Genomic DNA, 17,792 nt, shown 5'->3' with positions numbered 1-17,792 from the left:
ATACCACAAAGTTCTTCCAATATTGCACTAATATTGAAAGGGTTAAGTTTGATGGTATCAATAAAGTGCCACAAAAATAAGTATAACAATAATTCACATAAATGCTCTTCACTCTTTTGGACCAAATAATTATCATCCATCAATTATCAGTAGAACACTCATAAGAATTTTTAAGCTTCGATATATTTTACTCCAAAATTATTAAAATTCCTACAACCAAAAAATGTTTAGGTGGCTCGATCTCTTTGCAACCAAAGTTTGTTACATATCGAATAAAGGTTGTTGAGCTATTACAAGTTCAACTGCAGTTCCATTGCTTTGAAATGCTCATCACAATGCAAATTCAATAATAACTTTCTTATGCAATACCAAGAGTAGCTCATATAGGACATCATATTATTATACAACTTGGCAAGATCCTACTCCATGATAATATGGACATTCTATAAGTATCCACACCCATTTATGAAGTTAGAGAGGTGAAACATACTTGGCAGGATCCTACTCCATGATATGAACATTCTATAAGCATCCTGACCCATACTTTTTAGCACTATCACATCTTCCTGCACTTAGAATGAGCACAAATTTTGAAATTTTATATTTAGCACTATCCCATCTTCCTGTACTCGGGAAAAAAAAGAACAAAACTTAGGAAACCAAAGACAGCCACCTCGATTAGTTAATTTAATCCTTGCTCCTGAGTGAAGAGTGAAATGATTTCACTCACCATATCTTGTATTTGTTATAATAGTCAATTCCAATTTTTGTTCCAAGAATTGAAATGAAATGTAAGAAGGTTGTATATATTCAGTTAAAAAAAAGTCAATGTATTATTTATAAATGAAATTAGTTAAGTACATATATTTAAGGTTTTGCTTACCATTTGGGCCCTAAAGGAAACCGTCTCAAGTGCCAAATATAAATTTTCTTTTGAGTTCATTTGTGTTCCCCGATGATATCTAAATACAAAATCTAGATTGTTATAGTCATCTCTTATTGTGATGGAAAAAGCTCTATGGATTCACATGTAAACGTATTTTATTGCTCTATATACATTGAATAGAAAAATAACATCACATGCATAACCATGCATTACATCTACCTGTCTTCCAAATATGACTATCGATGATCGTCCGATCCTTTTATATATAGTGTTCTTAAATCGATAGAAGTACAGTTCTCTACATTAATGAGAAAGAACTTGGGAGAATTTGCACCTTGGCATTTGATCTTATGTTAACTTTGACATTTTCTGAATCGAGTGTTCGAGTGTATGTATGTAAGAGGTTGTGTTTGAATGATTATTAGATATATCTTTAGATTGTCTAAAGAAATAATGTCATACAAAGAAGTATAAATCAAATGTGCAAATAAAAGCACCCCTTCATAATAAGCCGGTGTTCTTTTTACAGGTCTAGACTTTCAATATGTATTATCATATTGTAGCCTACATGTGTTTGAAAATCAGAATGAGATCCAAGAAAAAAAAACGAAAATGAAGAAAAGTGCATATGTTAAAAATGTGAGAGTGCGTGATGGGCATTCGGACACTTACTCGGGAAGTATATTGGTCTACTTCTTAAGAAGTTAATAACCAACAACAAATGCAAATTCCATATATATAAAAGGGTTATGCGAATAACATTTTGAGTATTCTAATTCGGTATATCTCACATAATCCTTAGAGAATGTGAGGAACCGTCGGAAACTGATTTTACACCCTAAAATAAGTTATTAGAGCATCTCCAATAGGGGCTGTAAACCGTATAGAGTGGAAAGTTTACACCCCAAGTGTCAAAAAACTCTATCCAATGGGGGTGCTAAACCGTAGGTAATAAGCTATTAATTGATAGAAGGGGGTGGGGAATTCCCCATCTCGCTATCAGTTGATAAATAGCCTGGGTGACACTTGAACACACGTTTGAACAAAAGAAACATGCAGACGTCACTTGGAATATCGTCCCTATCTATTTCTAAAGTCACAATTTGAAAATTTTAAACTTGGACGACACTTGAAGTGACGTCCCACTTTAATTTAAAGAGGAACGTCACTTCAAGTGTCATCCGAGTTTAAAATTGAACTTTTTTACACTTCTCCATTAGAAACAATAGAGAGTGGATATTTATGGACTATACAATAATTTGCAATTGGAGTTGTAAAATCCTAATGGCATCTAGGTAGAGCCTATGTGGAAGTGTAATTTTACACCCCCCATTGGAGATGCCCTTAATTGAAAAATATATAGTGTTTTTTAGACCGCGCTAAGGATATATTTGAAATAAGTCGGTGTTTTATCATAAATACTAAAATTGTATGATTTGTAATATGAAATTAGCTTATACAAATCACTTATTTTTTAGCAATTTTTTTTATTTGATCAAATATATAAGAATTGGAACACTAAAAATGTTTGATTAGTAATAGGAAATTACCTTCTACAAATCACCTATTTTTTAGCAATTTTTTTTATTTGATCAAATATATAAGAATTGGAAATACACTCAAATTTTCCAAATATAAGAATTAGAAATACACTCAAACTCTCCAAAGAGGTTCCATGTACGTGGGATTGTAGGCTATTAGAAAATTAATAAAATATATAAGAATTGGAAATACACTCAAACTCTCCAAATATAAGAATTAGAAATACACTGAAACTCTCCAAAGAGATTTCATGTACGTGGGATTGTAGGCTATTAGAAAAGACTATCTTTCATATTAGAGTGTCACATTGGAGAGAGAAAAATCTCTCTTAGAAGTCTCTGCTTTAGTATATTGATAGTATATATTATTAACCAGTTTTAGAGTAATTTTTTAATGTTATAGTTTTAATTTTAAAGTTATTTTTAACTTCAAAAGTAATTTGTTTTTTGTTTATTATCATTGTAGGCCTTTTGGCTATACATAGTTAATAAACTCGCTTTTGTGTGAGTGGTGCTGTGAGAGGGTTGCCATTCATCCTAACCTTAAAAAAAGAATTTAAATTTGCAAGTTCTGGGTCTTAGTTTTATTGTTAAAATGGATCAAATTGTGAAATCAAAGAAAACATTATATAATTTCTAATTGCTATTTTGTGTTTTTCTTGTAAGCTTTCATCCTAACCTTAAAAAAAGAATTTAAATTTGCAAGTTGTGGGTCTTAGTTTTATTGTTAAAATGGATCAAATTGTGAAATCAAATAAAACATTATATAATTTCTAATTGTTATTTTGTGTTTTTCTTGTAAGCTTCTTTTACTCGGGTCGATTATCCTAATGATGCACCTGACCTTGTTGCACCTACCATTGCACGATGCTCAAATTGCATGGGAACCTGAGCATCTCAATCTTTTACCTAACATTGCTCAAATTAGAAGGAAATCTTAGCGTTAGATTGATTTGCCTTACACATTTATTGCCGATTAAGTGTTGTACAAGTTTGCAAACCATGCTACGCACTGGTATTTTTAAGTCTCTAATCTCATCGCGTAAACATTAACATAATTCATCAAGCAAACACTATCAATCTATTATAATTAGTCTCGCTCTTTGAATTCTCATTCTAATTCAAATCTAGTATAAAAACAGTTATATAATTTCAATGAAGTGAGTGAGGTTTTTCTAAATTATATTGAAAAAAAGGGTGATTTGTGTGATCCTATAAATTAGGAATGTCCATCTTGCTCGAAACCCGTCCGAAACCTGAACAAAAAACCCACACCGAACCCTGCCCAAACCCAACAAAACCTGAATCTAAACCCAGACCGAAATACATAGGGTAGGGTTTGGTCACACTCTCTAAAGCCGAACCGACCCGAGCTCAACTCAATAATTTAGCCTTAAACCCGTTAAAATGGTTAAAAGGCCCGAAATTGAACCCGGACCGAAATCAAACCCCAAATCTAGTTTCAATTACCTACCACTAATCTCATATAAAAGAATGAGTTAGAGAAATATTTAGATTATGATCTCATTCATATTTACAATGATGAGTTATTTAATATATTGGATTATGGAAAAATTTATGTTGGGTTTTCCAATTTTTTCGGCAATTGTACGTGATCATGTATTTATAGTTCCTTTCGAGTCCATCTATTTTTAAAACATATGAAAGAATTTTGCTCGAGTATATGTGATAATTACTTCCAAATTCATTAAAAGTTTTATTTGGTTTGAAGGATTAGCGGATAGCCGAAGAAAGAATAAATGTAGATATATATTTCAAATGAGGTTTCTTATTGTCTTCTTTTTTAATTTATATCGGGTTTTATTCTAATCGAAATCCGAATATGTGCCCGATGGTTAATATAGGGTTTAGGTAGAATTTGGTCACACTTCTCTACAAAATACCCGACTCTGAACTTGACCTGTTGAAAACCGGTCCGGGTTCAAATAACCCAATACCAATTCAAACCGCAAAACATTGGGTTCCGGGTTGGATACCTGTTTGGACATCCTAGTATAAACAACTGCATTAACCCGACCCAACCCAACCCAACCCAACGAACCCGAACCGAACTTGGAATATGAAACTTGGTTTTGGTTAGGCTTGGGTTGACCAGTATGACCACTCACGGTGTTGTAAAATTATCCGTTTTATATATCATCTCCTTTTCCCTCTCTCTCACTCACACTCTGCCCATCATTTGCTTCGAGAGATGGAGTCTTGTTTATCCACGTGCTTAATGCAAGCTCAAGCTCATATACCACTCTCACATCATTCTTTATTTCCTTCCAGAAGAAGAATAAATAATAATTCCTTTCTCTCACCTCCACTTTCATTCAAACCATCCAAGTTTGTCTGCATGGCGGTAACTTAATATTTCCCCTAAACATTTCACTTCAAACTTTCTTTTATTACTGTCTAATTCTATTCTGGTTTTACTTATTAGGAGCCTTATTTGATTACCAAGCTGGATTCTGCTGAGAAAACTTGGAAGGAGTTATCGGTAATTTAACTTTTTAAGGATTTTTGGCTACTGGTAGTTGTAGTTGATTGTTTTTTATTTTTTTAAAGTATGTTTGTTTGTTTATAGATGAGGCTGGCAGAGCCGGAAGTCGTATCGAATCCTAGTGAGTATCAAAGGTTTGCACAGTCTATGTCTGAGCTTGATGAGGTACTTACTACTACTATACATTTTACATGGATGTGTTTTTTATATTGGTAAAGTTGGAGTATATTTTGTATAGTCAAGAAATAAGATAGAGATATTCTACTAAACAAGTAGAACAGCGAAGCCCAAAGTGGAGACAAAGTAATTTTATTACTAATGGTCCAAAGTGGATATTCATAGGAATACATCCAACCTCCCCGAGAGGACAACAATGCTAGCAATATCCCTATCTTTCGTAGGCACTGTGAATGCCCAAGTCCCAACCAAAATGTCCATAATCTAACTAAAGGATATCATAAATGGGGTCATTCTCAAAGGTAAAGATTGCATAAAGTGTCGGGAGTGATGAAAGAAAAGGTGTCTTGTCTAGTCACATAGCCTCCCAAAACCTGATCAGAGCACCATACCCTATCCTAAACCTTCACTTTGAAAGTCATGAAAAGTTCTCCGGAATCCATTATGTTGAATTTGAATCTGCTACTGTCAAGTCTTGCTGCTTCTTGGCTGGTTTTATGATGTAATCTGATTATACCCACCACTTCTTATGGTGTTCCACCGTGTTGCAGGTTGTTTCGACTTATAGATTGTTTAAGGATTGCGAGAAGCAACTAGAAGAAACAAAAGGTTGACTGACCTCTCTGTATTGCTTGAGCTGCTAAGGCATTTTTTTTAACTGTTGGTAAAAAAAAAATTCTTTGTCGACAGAGTTATCAAAAGAAGATGTCAGTGATGAAGACATGGCAGAGATGATTGCTAATGAGGTCAAAACTTTGTCCAGTCAACTCAAAGCGCTTGAGGAGAAACTGAAGGTCATCTCTATCGTTGTTGATCTAGCTGATATAAACTTTTGTACATCGGTATTTCTTTATGTGGCTGGTTTTCCCTTGAGTATAAAGTGCCTTAATTTGTCAAAGTTTTGAAATTTTGATACCATATCGTCGCTAGGGATTATTTGTTTAGGTGTTTCTGTTAGTTTTCAAAAGTTTGGGGCATAGGTCACAGGGATCAATATGTTGTTCATTCACTTAATTGTGTCATATCTGAGTTTGAAGGTCTACTCTTTATCCTTCTTTATTTTATTGAATATTCTACATTCTTAGTAAGTGGTAATTTACACATTATCTTCATCTAATAAGATGGATGAAGCTTTCCTAACTCATTAAACGAACTGGTGGATATTGTCAAGTATTGACTGGGTTGTGGAGGTTTTTTGGGTGAATGTGATATTTAAAAAGTATCTAACAAAATTTTATCAGTATACATTTATACAAATATTGTTGTGTGTATGCATTACTCGTATTAGGCGACGTTGGAGTGTTGGACAACGAATGTGCCGCAGTGTTTTTCCCCATCTGATGATGACATTGTCTACTTTGTTACTCTTAACCATAAAAGAACGATATAATGCTCTATATTTCTTGAGAGTGTTATCTATATTGTGACAATTCTAATCAGGAGTAAAATCTGGTTATGTATGAGTGTGTGCGAGAAAAGAGACAGGATGTAAATATTCTACTCACAGTATGCATTGTTGATTGACAGCTACTGCTACTTCCTAACGATCCTCTTGATGAACGAAACATCCTGCTTGAAGGTATATGTTTCCACTTTGCAACTTCGCTTCCATATTTATTAGTACTGATCCCTTAAAGTACGTATCTAATATCTTAGATATATCTTTTCATTTATCAGAGGATTCAGAAATTATGTTCTATGTCCTTCCTACTAGTCCAACATAAATGAAATTCATCATCTATGTTCCTCTTCTCGATACCATTTGTCATTATTTTGGTTCTTTTACTTATTTGTATTTGTCATTATTTGCCGGGTATACAAAATGTTAACCACATAATTTTTAAGGCTTTGGAAATGATTCTTGAAATCTATGGTTGCAAAGAAATTTGAGGATGTGGGGTTGAGATTGTGTGTGGAGGATAAAGTTTTATCTAATCCCGTGTTAGTGTTAGTGGTTGATGTTGGGTTAGGATGGTCATTTTGGTTGTAAATAAATAGGATTTGAGATGGCTAAGCGCCTAAGCCAAAAGAGGCAGACATCAAAATGTGTAAGAGGTAAAAGTTCAAGAGTGGCGAAAAAAGAGGATTTTTGTACTTCACTGATTTTAAAAATGAGTCGACTCTTATTCTGCAAAAGCTTAAAACTTATGGTGTTTATGCATGTAGTGAGGTTGTCTGGAGTGTACATTTGGTACTGTGTACGTTACAGACATAATGGTTGCTTTTCCTTTTGTTTTAAATATGGGCCTCAGCCTTTGATAGGAATAACATCAGATGCTTGTGACAGACAGACTCATATGAAGACTCTCTTTTGTTCTATTATCTTTCCACTTCTCTATCATTTTCTTCTACTTCCCTGCCTTTTACTTACAATATATGTACCTGTACATGTGTGTGGCTGTGTGTGTGAATGGTTTTGGAGGGAATTAGATGCTGGAGAATTTTTTTGTATTCACTTAGTTGTAGGATGATTTTTTTGTACCTTCTTAACTTTTATCATCTGTTGTGCAATTATTGGTGTCTTTTGTTGATTTTGCAATTGCATCCTCTTTTATTGTTCTGGATAAGGTCCTAAAATCTTCATGTGCTTGACTTCAAGCTTTCTTTGTTGCAATTTTTTATTTTATTTTATTTTTTTCAAACTTAAGCATCTTAACACGAATTTCTGACTTATGTCAACTTCTTCTTTTGGAACTTTTGATTTTACTCTGTTTGTTTGTTTGTTTGTTTTTTTTTATTCACCGCTGTAATGTACTTGCATATGTATATAATTTGTGTTTGGGATGCATTCTTGTTTGATTTTTTTTTTTTTGTCATATGTAACTTTCATTTATGTAGTTTTCATGCTAAAGATACGTTTGCAGACATAACACGAAATCATACTCGAACTTCTAGAAACCATTAATAATTATTATTGAATACATGTTGTAATTCAATTGCTTTAAAATGATTTTTTTTTCTTAGAGTACCGCATATTCAATTATTTTCTTGTAAAAAAAGTAATCGTTTTCTATATTTTCTTCTTTCTTTATATATCATATAACAAAATTTGGTATAAGCTCTCAAAGAATCGACATACAAATTTTAGACTTATACAATTCTAACAAAATTTTGGCTTTTCAGCCTGGTTGAAATTTTGATTTTTGATTGACATGTTATATGTGCTGTCTTTTGTTGGGATGTTTAGTATATCCCCACATGGGCTACGTTTCTTTGTTGTCCATGTGTTAGGCTGAAGTAATGCAACATGTGAGGGGATGTGCTGAGATGTATCCTCCCACATGGGATGTTTAAAACCTTGCAGTACTATATAAAAGTTCCTTGGCTGTCTCCTCATCACCAATTGGTTTTGAGTTGGATGCTCCAAAGTTTAAGATCATTAAAAAGGTGACTTGTCGTCAAAAAGATCTCGTCTAAAAGCTCTTTCATTCTTTTTGGCAGTGAGGGCCGGTACTGGTGGTGATGAAGCTGGTCTCTGGGCTGGTGATATTGTAGGTAGATGGTACATGTTACTATTATCCTTCTAACTAGTGGGTAGCAGTATGGCATGTATTTTTCTGTTGGATTTTATTAACTGAACTTTGTTAGTCATTTCTACAGTTCAAGAAAATTAACTAGTGAATTCGTAAAGCGCATTTTTGTTCCCGAATTGATTTAGATGGGAGCTTCATTCCTCTTACACACTGTGTCAATAAACATAATTTTCTTTTCAAATAACATATAATGAAAACTTTTTTAGATTAAGAAAAGGGGGATAAAGATAAAGAAATGGAGAATGTGGACGTGAGTTTCGCCATTTTGTTAAGTTGTATATCTAAGAAAAACTTATATGACTCTGTGACTTCCTTTTTGAAGCTATCCACCAGTCCCAGTATATATAGAGACAGCTCTGAGGGTGGGTGTTCTTCAGCTCGGCCACTTGTCTGGCAGGGCTAATGGTTTGCCTGAGACTTCTATAAGCGATAAAGTGGGTTGGCTTACTGCAAAGACAAATAAAATTGCTGTCCAATGCTATTATGTAGGATGGAAAACATTAACTGATGGCAGCAGTAGTCTGGTATAATATTACAGGAAAACAAGAGCAGCAAGAGCTCTTATATGCTAATAACTCTAAGCTGTAGATCTCATAATAATGTTGGGGAAAAGCGACTTATTATTATAGATTCTATATGTCAAATGTAATTGTGGAAATAGCAGAACAGAATACTTCCAACAACAGTCACAAAATATATTCTTAAGTCTTTGCTGATTTATTACTTCATCTATAATAGCCATGCTAAACTTATTATGCCCTTTAAATTGAAATCCAGTAAACGCAAATAAAGGCTGTCTAGATTTATAACAGAGGTTTAATTTAACAAACAAACAAATATTTTCATCTGAATTTCATTTTTTGTTACAAAGTTGTTGAACTTTTGAAATGCTTTATTCCTGTATGGGTTAAGCTTCACCTCTATATTCTTCTGCTGCACGAACATTACACTTTCGGGTATACAATTTAGACTGTGATAAAGAAATGTACCTTCTCGATCTACATATGCATTCTTGACAGTTGATATGAGAAATTGATTTGCTCAAATGCCTTTGTTCCTCGTATAACTTTTGTCCGGCTCATGCTCACATGGTGCGAGCAACTGGCTTCAACTTGGTACCAGTGCGTACTTCCTAACAGGTCACAGTTTGAGTCTCCAAGTCCACCACTAACACTGGGGGTGCGTTTTAATGAATGTTTTCTCTTAAAAGTGTTGTGGTGTTTGTTTACCTCTTAAGTCTTGGTCCCTTTGATATACATTTCTGTGCCCTTCTCCATAATCTCAGTTTTTTGGGGAAACATGGTATGAGTATTGGCTTGTTCCTAGGACATAGCTGGGTTTGAGTTTGCTCAGCATGAGAGCAATAATGCGGGTGTGGTGTGTGTGTGTGTCGGGGGGGGGGGGGAGGGGGAGTGTTTAAGTGTTTACAGGTGTGTGTCAACCATCGTGTGTGTGTGGTAAGTGTACATATCTGCCACATGTGTGCCCATGATCCCTTTGATAAATATTTATTCTGCAAGTCTCTACAGCTTAGGGTTTTAGAGCTACCTGTCTTCCACAAATATAAATTGGTATTTGGTTCTCCTTTAATGTTATTTGTAAGATAACTTTTGTTTTTCTAATATCGTTAGGTCCGCATGTACCAGATGTACAGTGAGCGTAACTCTTTGAAGTATACCCCAGTTTCATGTTCAGAGGTACTCCTTCCAACAAACCTGCTAAACCACGCTTAATGTTTTCAGTGAGCTAACTGACCTCTTTTCAGGCTGACATGGGTGGTTTCAAGACATACGTGATGGAAGTTAAAGGAAAGCGTGTGTATAGCAAATTAAAATATGAGTCTGGTGTTCACCGTGTCCAACGTGTTCCAAGGACAGAAGCACAGGGGCGAGTGCACACTTCAACTGCAACTGTGGCAGTCATGCCAGAGGTATAATTCATTACGTATGTTTTGCATATACTGTAAACAGCTCTCTCTGATATTACTAAGATATTTCCTTTTTAGTTGCTTTTGCTCAATTATATTTTTAACCACCCAGTACCCTACTGGTCAAGCCTTGGGAGGTTGGAACTGAGGTCGGTTTGATTCCCACCTGCACTGGGGGAAAGTGGATCTAAGTTCTTAGAAAAAAAACATGACTACCAAAATAAAAGAATCTACTCAGGTTGGGCAATATAGTTGTTTTATCGATAAGAAAGAAAAACACTACGAAGGTGGAGCAACAGCTTATAAATGTGTCAGCTATATTGTTAGAGTGCAATATTACAATCATCTTGAACCCATTCTACTTTGACTAACAAAATAGAATATCTTAAACTTTGAAGAATTCAACTCCAATCAGCAACGAGTAAAGCAGCCTCAGGAATTTATTTATGTAATTTGAACTAATTGTGTGGTCACCAAGAAAACATTGGAGGCCTGACTTAATTTCACACATCAACTTACAATGAAGGAAATTCATATACCTTATTAATATATAATCGGTTGAGCTAAATAGATGGACTAACATTATTGGGTGATGTGGAGTAAGCGGGACGTTAGGCCAAACTGAAATAGTCTGCTCTGATACCATCTTAGACTTTGGAGCATCCAACTCAAAACCGATTGTCAATGAGTGGAGCTCTCAAGGAATTTATATACTTTGGTGCACAGTATCAGCTGCTGCCTTTGAAGAACAAAATAATGCCTTGTGTCTCTGTAGAAGAGGTCTGAACAAACATACTTTTAAGGACCATGCGAATTTCACGATGAACGAATTTGAGTTCTTTCATTGAGTCAGTTATTGTTAAATGAAAGCCTGACCTTTTTTCCGTCTCTGAATTTTCTAATTAACACTTCTTCTAAAATAAATGAAAAACATTCTTTTGGCCTTGAGAAAACTCGAATTTATGGATTACATTAACCTAGCAAGAAGGAAAATGGATTGCATTGACCTTTATCACTTCAAGGATCAAGGTTATCAGAGTCAGGTTCGTAATCCACAAATCACTGATAAATGAATCATACAGAAGTAATTAAATTGCGCTTTAGGGATGTGATGCAGTACCTGACAGTTTCTGGTTGTATTGGTTTGGATGATTTCCGTTGTTTTGTTCTTTTATTTTTATCAGGACAATATATCATTACTAATATGTCGTAACTTCCTGCAATGTCATTTTTCAGGCCGATGAAGTTGAGGTGGAAATTGATCCCAAAGACATTGAGCTTACAACAGCAAGGTCGGGTGGTGCTGGAGGTTGGCTCAGAGCATTGTGATTATGTTTTGGTCGTGTTGACAAATAACCCATTATATACATTCTATGCCCTGTGCACACCACTTTTTCCCACACCAAAGATTTCTGTGTTCAAACTCTGATTCATGGGATTTGTATTGTAGGGCAAAATGTAAACAAGGTGGAGACAGCTGTAGATCTCATGCATAAACCTACAGGAATCCGTATCTTTTGTACAGAAGAAAGGACTCAGTTTAAGAATAAGAATCGTGCGCTTCAGTTGCTACGTGCAAAACTGTGAGTTTATAATTACAAAATCTCTTGGATTGTCTGATAACATCTAAGTTGGTGTTTGCTATGAAAGTTTTCTCGACTTCTTGTATAGTATATTAATATCTGGTAAGAAATGATAGGATATATCTGGAACTCTAGAGCAAAGAGTAACTTCAGAAAGCCAGGCAGGAGGTGGCCATTTACTTAACACTCTGAACACCTACAGTTGTAAACCTGAAAACCTAATACATTGTGGTGGACCAGTTTCTGATATGCAGTAACTAATATTGTAAATGGGTAAGCCAAAACATGAGGTTAATGCAAGTAAGAGCGCATCAGCTGCTATTACGCTATTGCAGAGCCACATACTTGTTATGGGAGGTTGAACAATTGGTTATTGCAGAGCCACTTTCTGGTCATGGGAGAATTGAAGAAGTGCATATGGGCCAGATGTTGAGGCCCATTGAGGGTCATGTAAGGGTTTTAATATGGAGTACATATGAGCTTGTGTTTTGTGTGGGGCTTGGGTTGGGTTAGTAACTGTAACATATGGATGGGGTGAGATTGATAATGCCATTTTTTGGTTCTCATTTTAGATTGAGTGTTCGTCCTGGGTGTATGTGTCATGCTTTAAAACTTTCTGGAAGTAATGTGGAGCATGAGTCAGTTCCTCTGACTTTGGAGTTTGGACATTAGACCTTGTTTTTGTTTGTTGTTTTATTAGCTATCTGGTTGCCAAGGTTGTTTATGTCTTCAACCAATCCTTTGTTTCAAATGACAGGTATGAAATTAAATTAAAGGAGCAACAAGAGATGATAAGGAACGAGAGGAAATTACAGGTTTGGTTTTTCGGACTCAACAATAGTTTATGGAATGAGCATACAACAATACGAGAGTCTTTTGTATATACAAAGTTGCAGAAGTAAATCATGAAGAGTCTAAACGTAATAAACCACGTAAGGTGGTGTTTTAGAGAAATGGCTTTATTGCTAAATACTTGAAAACACACTTACAAGATGCTTTCGACCTACCACGTTTTGATGTAATAGAATTTTTTCTAGATTGAAGTTTTATTTCTTTTCTTGTCTTTTTTTGGATGAATAATACACTAATTGATTTTAACCAAGGAGCAAAAAATTCAAAAAGATAAAATGCCAAAAAAATGGAATGTCGAAGTGACATCTCCGTGAATCTATGACATTTCAACTAGGTTGACACCCCTAAGGCCATTCCTCATGTTACCCAAAGTAGAGTGAAGGGGGATTGCACTAAAAATTCAGAAACACCCAATGCTACAAAGAGACATAAATTATCTCTGGTTGACCATCAAAATGATCAAGCATTCACATACCGAAAGACCAGTACTGGCTGACAATTATTTCTCATAATCAGTACACTCTCTGGGTGGTGATGTGAACCTGGAAGCTTGGATTCTTCCTGATTTACCTTGTCAACTACTAAACCTCCTAAAAGAGAAGACTCCAAACAATGGCACAAAACCTGCTATATTAGAAGTTTTATTTCAGGGAATGAGAGATTAATATTCTATAATTGACAATTGCTGTGACATTTGTGTTTGCTCTTGTATGTGCTGTGGTGTGTGTTTTCCCCTTGCAAGGCCCACGGTCCCTTTGATACAGATTGTCGTGGTTTCATCAGCTCGGGCTTTTTGGACAAGTGAATTGCTGAATGAGGCAGTTGGAGTGAGACTTAGTTGCCATGATTTGAGATGGCTGGCTATTTTCATCATTGTTCAAAAGTTCCTTAGAAGTAAATATGTCGCATGATTGTTCAGATCATTTTGAGTTCTTTATGAGCTGCATGCTTTTAAGTATACTCGAATAAATATGTAAATGAAACATAAAAAGTTATAAGAATTTTATGTTTGGTTTTAGTAGTTCTCTTTTCAAATACTGGACCGTTTTTATTATTGTATCCATGAATGATGAAGTAGATTGTGTTTTTCAATTGTTATTTTGCATTGAGTGTTCTCATAATGTGGTATATTCCAATTGCAGGTTGGTACAGGCGCTCGTGCTGAAAAAATCCGGACATACAATTACAAGGTGCTCTTTTCTCTGTTTATTCTCCATCGTCTTTATTTTAATTTTTTTTTAGCTTAAAATCATTTTCAGAGCTACTTTTAATTACATACACTAGGTGTTATTTAGTTTTCTATTTTTCTTAGAATTTAAAATCTACGTTGTAGCTCTTGTAAGGCTATAGATAAAATGGTAGGTCTTTGGCCATTATTAGGGTTGAGAACTAATCCTTGTGCTTGTTTCCAGAAGAAGTTCTTTGTAATTCTTATGTAAACATGGTTGTCAAACCTTAAAATCGACATAGATGAAGGAATTTGGTTCCACGATCATACCAATTGCACATGAGTGCAATTTTCTCCCTTGATTGAAACATCATAGCCTTCTAAATGGTTAACCACGAGCGTGGTGAATATACCTCATTAGTAGTTACTCTTTGGCATAATCTTGCTACCAGTAAGAACTTTTCAATAAATAAACACATTCACAATCATTTATATCAGCATTCTTGACCTGTTGTGATGTAGATTAAACTGGCGGAAGCTTCAGTTTATCAAATCTATTCTTGAAATAAACAAAACAACCAAAACTAAAACAAATCTTTATTTCTCTCTGAAATATTCTCAATAACACAACTCTCCCAGAACCCTAATTACAATCCCATTATTTATACTAATCTTAAAAACTATAAGTCAATAAGAACACAACATGTGTCAACAACTAAACTAGTGGGCTCACGACCCATGGGCTTGGACTCAGCTAAGGGGCGCACACTTATAACACTTGACATACGAACTAATGCTCTGCATCATTCTCCCCGGGTTGAAAAGAACTCGTCTCAAGTTTGTATACGCAATTGACTGATGAAATTCGCTATAGCTGATGCCCATCACTCTCCCGCTGTTCAAACGAATTCGACCTCGAATTTTGCCCAGATAATTACTCACAAGAATAAGAATGCACCATAATGTCTCCAATTGTAACTTTAGATGCACATAACTAAAGAGTCTTGTATACTTAATATCAAAATCCTCCCAAATTGGATCGGCATACTCAACAAAAAGATTCCCAGGCAAAGATGGAGTAGGCACACAAAATTCAGATTTATTTGCTCCGTATTCATCAAATATGGGTGGTGTATCTAAAAAACTATCATGTTCCTCTTGCACAGAATTAGGTCTTCCCCCACGCTGAGGAAGAATAACAGTTGGAAGATTAAAAGGTTCACGAACTAATGGAGGAACCTCGACTGGATAGTCATGCTGGAGCCATTGTTCAACTCGTTTCTGGTCTGCTGTTGCAACTGTATCAGTAAGACCTGGGTGAGGAGTCGAGAGACCAGACCGAATATCAAAAGGACGCAGTGGTTGGTATTGGTCTACAACCTATTCTAGCAAGATAGTATCTGTGGGTGCTAGAAGTACTGTAGTGTCTGCTGGTGCAGTAATAGTGACCAAGGTAGGAGGCGAGAGTACTGTAGTCACAATAGGCGCACCCACCACTTCAAGACCCTGCGGCGCTGGAGTAGTCTGTAACCTAGAAAATTCTTGTTGAGGATAGCTTGGCATAGGCGCATATCCCAGATTCGGGTTAGGCACATACTGTGGCACAGATTGATACTGACTAGGATTCCAAGACCGATAATAAGGAGAATAACCTTAATACATCATTTGCTGCTGATAGAGATTTAGATAATAACCGAATGGCATGGAAACTGGCGGTGTCTGAAAACTTTGAGAAGGCGCCATTAATGGTGGAACCTGTGACGGCTGCTGAAAAGGTAAACTAACTTCTGGAGAAACCCTAGAATTTTGTTGTTGGGTGGCTAGAAGTGCATTCAAGGCTTCTTGCATAGCTTCAAACTTGGCGTTCAAACCCTGATAATTTTCTTCTAAGTGTTCCATCTCTGGTTTCTTGATATACGGCATAAAAATTAAAACTTTGATCTTGAAAGAAGACAAAGACAGAAAATTAATTTTCGGATGAACAGTACCGATGAACAGTAATACAAAAAATTAAAACGAACAAGAAAAAAGGAAAATTGGATTTTACTCAGGAACGATTCGTGCTCCGATACCAAATGATGTAGATTAAACTGGCGGAAGCTTCAGTTTATCAAATCTACTCTTGAATTAAACAAAACAACTAAAACTAAAACAAATCTTTATTTCTCTCTGAAATATTCTCAATAACACAACTCTCCCAGAACCCTAATTACAAGCCCATTATTAATACTAATCTTAAAAATTATAAGCCAATAGGAACACAACATGTGTCAACAACTAAAATAGAATAACTAAACTAGTGGGCTCATGACCCATGGGCTTGGACTCAGCTAAGGGGCGCACACGTATAACACTTGACATACGAACTAATGCTCTGCATCATGTTTAATTAGATGTGAATAGGAACCGATGGAACTTTTGAAAGATGAATGGGCTGCTTTGTTTTTTTTATTCTTACTCAACAAATAATTTGTATTGACTTAATGTTGATAGGACAATAGAGTCACCGACCACAGGTTGAAGATGAACTTTGAGCTGACATCCTTCCTGGATGGTGATATTGAAACAGCTATTCAGGTGTGTGTTGCCATATTTTTTTATGAAATCACTAGTCACCTTGTATTGGCAAATAAATTAAAATATTGTATCAAATTGTTAAATGAAGAAGAAATATACCAATTATTCATGAAAATGACTGAAACCTCCCAATATATTTATTCAGGAGCTGAATAACTATGATTGTTCAATGTGACTCATATTACAATGGAGGACATTTGCTTAAGACAACTTACACCAACTAATGTATGTCGTTTGCAGTCTTGCATTACTTTGGAGCAGAAGGAACTCTTGGAAAGCCTTGCTGAGTCTGTAGTTGCACCTTCAGGCTAATCTACAACTGTGTTTAGTGTGAAAGTGAAACTTAGGGTCGCCGATCAGGAAAATGCTGGCTGCTCTCGTGAATATTTCTTACAAATCATACCATATGACGTTGATCTAGGACTTTTGGTTCACCAAATTCGTTTATCATGTATATTAGTTCTGTGATTCTGTAGGCATCTTTTGGAATAGCTGTGCTATGTAAAGCCGTATTTTTTCGAGGATTGTAAAACCTCCAGAAATTCAGCTCACCTAGGCGTTATTTACTTTCAAAGTTGAGGTCAGTTAAGTTAGAGGCATCACACAGGTGGATTGTTGGATATGTAGTTGTTGTATTGTGAACACTTGCAGGTTATATCTAGGAGATATCTTCTTATACTTCTCACATTTTCAGGAACTGTTTTTATCTCTTTTTTTTTGTTACTCGTGTCCACCTCCTACGAGTGCTCTTTTATTTCAATACTGAACTGATACTGAACTGAGCAAAGTGCGAGTGATAAGTCTTGTTTAGACCTGGGATGAACATCAGTACATAACTACATACGGTGTATGTATGCTTCAGTTTCACAAGAAGAGATGACCAATTATAACGAAAAAAAAAGTTAAAAAGAATAAATTAAGAGAAAGACGCAACTGTTAAAGCGCAACACAGATTGACTCCTTTTTCCTTTCTGAAAACAATATTTTGGCAAACTACAAATTTCGTTGGACTTGCTAGTGAGAGATTATAAATCTGTACTTA

General features: G+C 35.4%; 1 protein-coding gene across 2 annotated transcripts; it reads left to right on the top strand.

Moving 5' to 3' along the window:
- The first annotated feature begins 4,588 nt into the window (after window positions 1-4,588).
- On the top strand, window positions 4,589-17,428 carry APG3 (Peptide chain release factor 1). 2 transcript variants are annotated; one of them, XM_086589607.1, is made up of 15 exons: window positions 4,614-4,792; window positions 4,874-4,930; window positions 5,018-5,098; window positions 5,662-5,719; window positions 5,801-5,904; window positions 6,638-6,689; window positions 8,552-8,601; window positions 10,275-10,340; window positions 10,409-10,573; window positions 11,807-11,879; window positions 12,021-12,153; window positions 12,911-12,968; window positions 14,148-14,195; window positions 16,667-16,750; window positions 16,991-17,428. In XM_086589607.1, exons 1-15 carry the CDS (start codon window positions 4,640-4,642, stop codon window positions 17,060-17,062), a joined length of 1,254 nt encoding a protein of 417 aa, XP_086445733.1. In that variant the 5' UTR covers window positions 4,614-4,639; the 3' UTR covers window positions 17,063-17,428. The 2 variants fall into 2 exon arrangements, with proteins under 2 accessions (XP_086445731.1, XP_086445733.1); XM_086589605.1 differs by lacking the exon at window positions 16,667-16,750 and having other exon boundaries at window positions 4,589-4,792.
- Window positions 17,429-17,792: the final 364 nt, after the last annotated feature.

The sequence above is a fragment of the Coptis chinensis genome, chromosome 2 (assembly GCF_015680905.1).
Source record: "Coptis chinensis isolate HL-2020 chromosome 2, ASM1568090v1, whole genome shotgun sequence".
Taxonomy (NCBI): domain Eukaryota; kingdom Viridiplantae; phylum Streptophyta; class Magnoliopsida; order Ranunculales; family Ranunculaceae; genus Coptis; species Coptis chinensis.
This window is presented reverse-complemented; position numbering and strand designations above follow the sequence as displayed.

Coding starts and splice junctions, on each gene's coding strand:
- APG3 (XM_086589607.1), top strand. CDS start 4,640: ATGGAGTCTTGTTTATCCACGTGCTTAATGCAAGCTCAAGCTCATATA. Junction 4,793..4,873: donor CCAAGTTTGTCTGCATGGCG/GTAACTTAATAT, acceptor TTTACTTATTAG/GAGCCTTATTTGATTACCAA. Junction 10,341..10,408: donor CCCCAGTTTCATGTTCAGAG/GTACTCCTTCCA, acceptor ACCTCTTTTCAG/GCTGACATGGGTGGTTTCAA.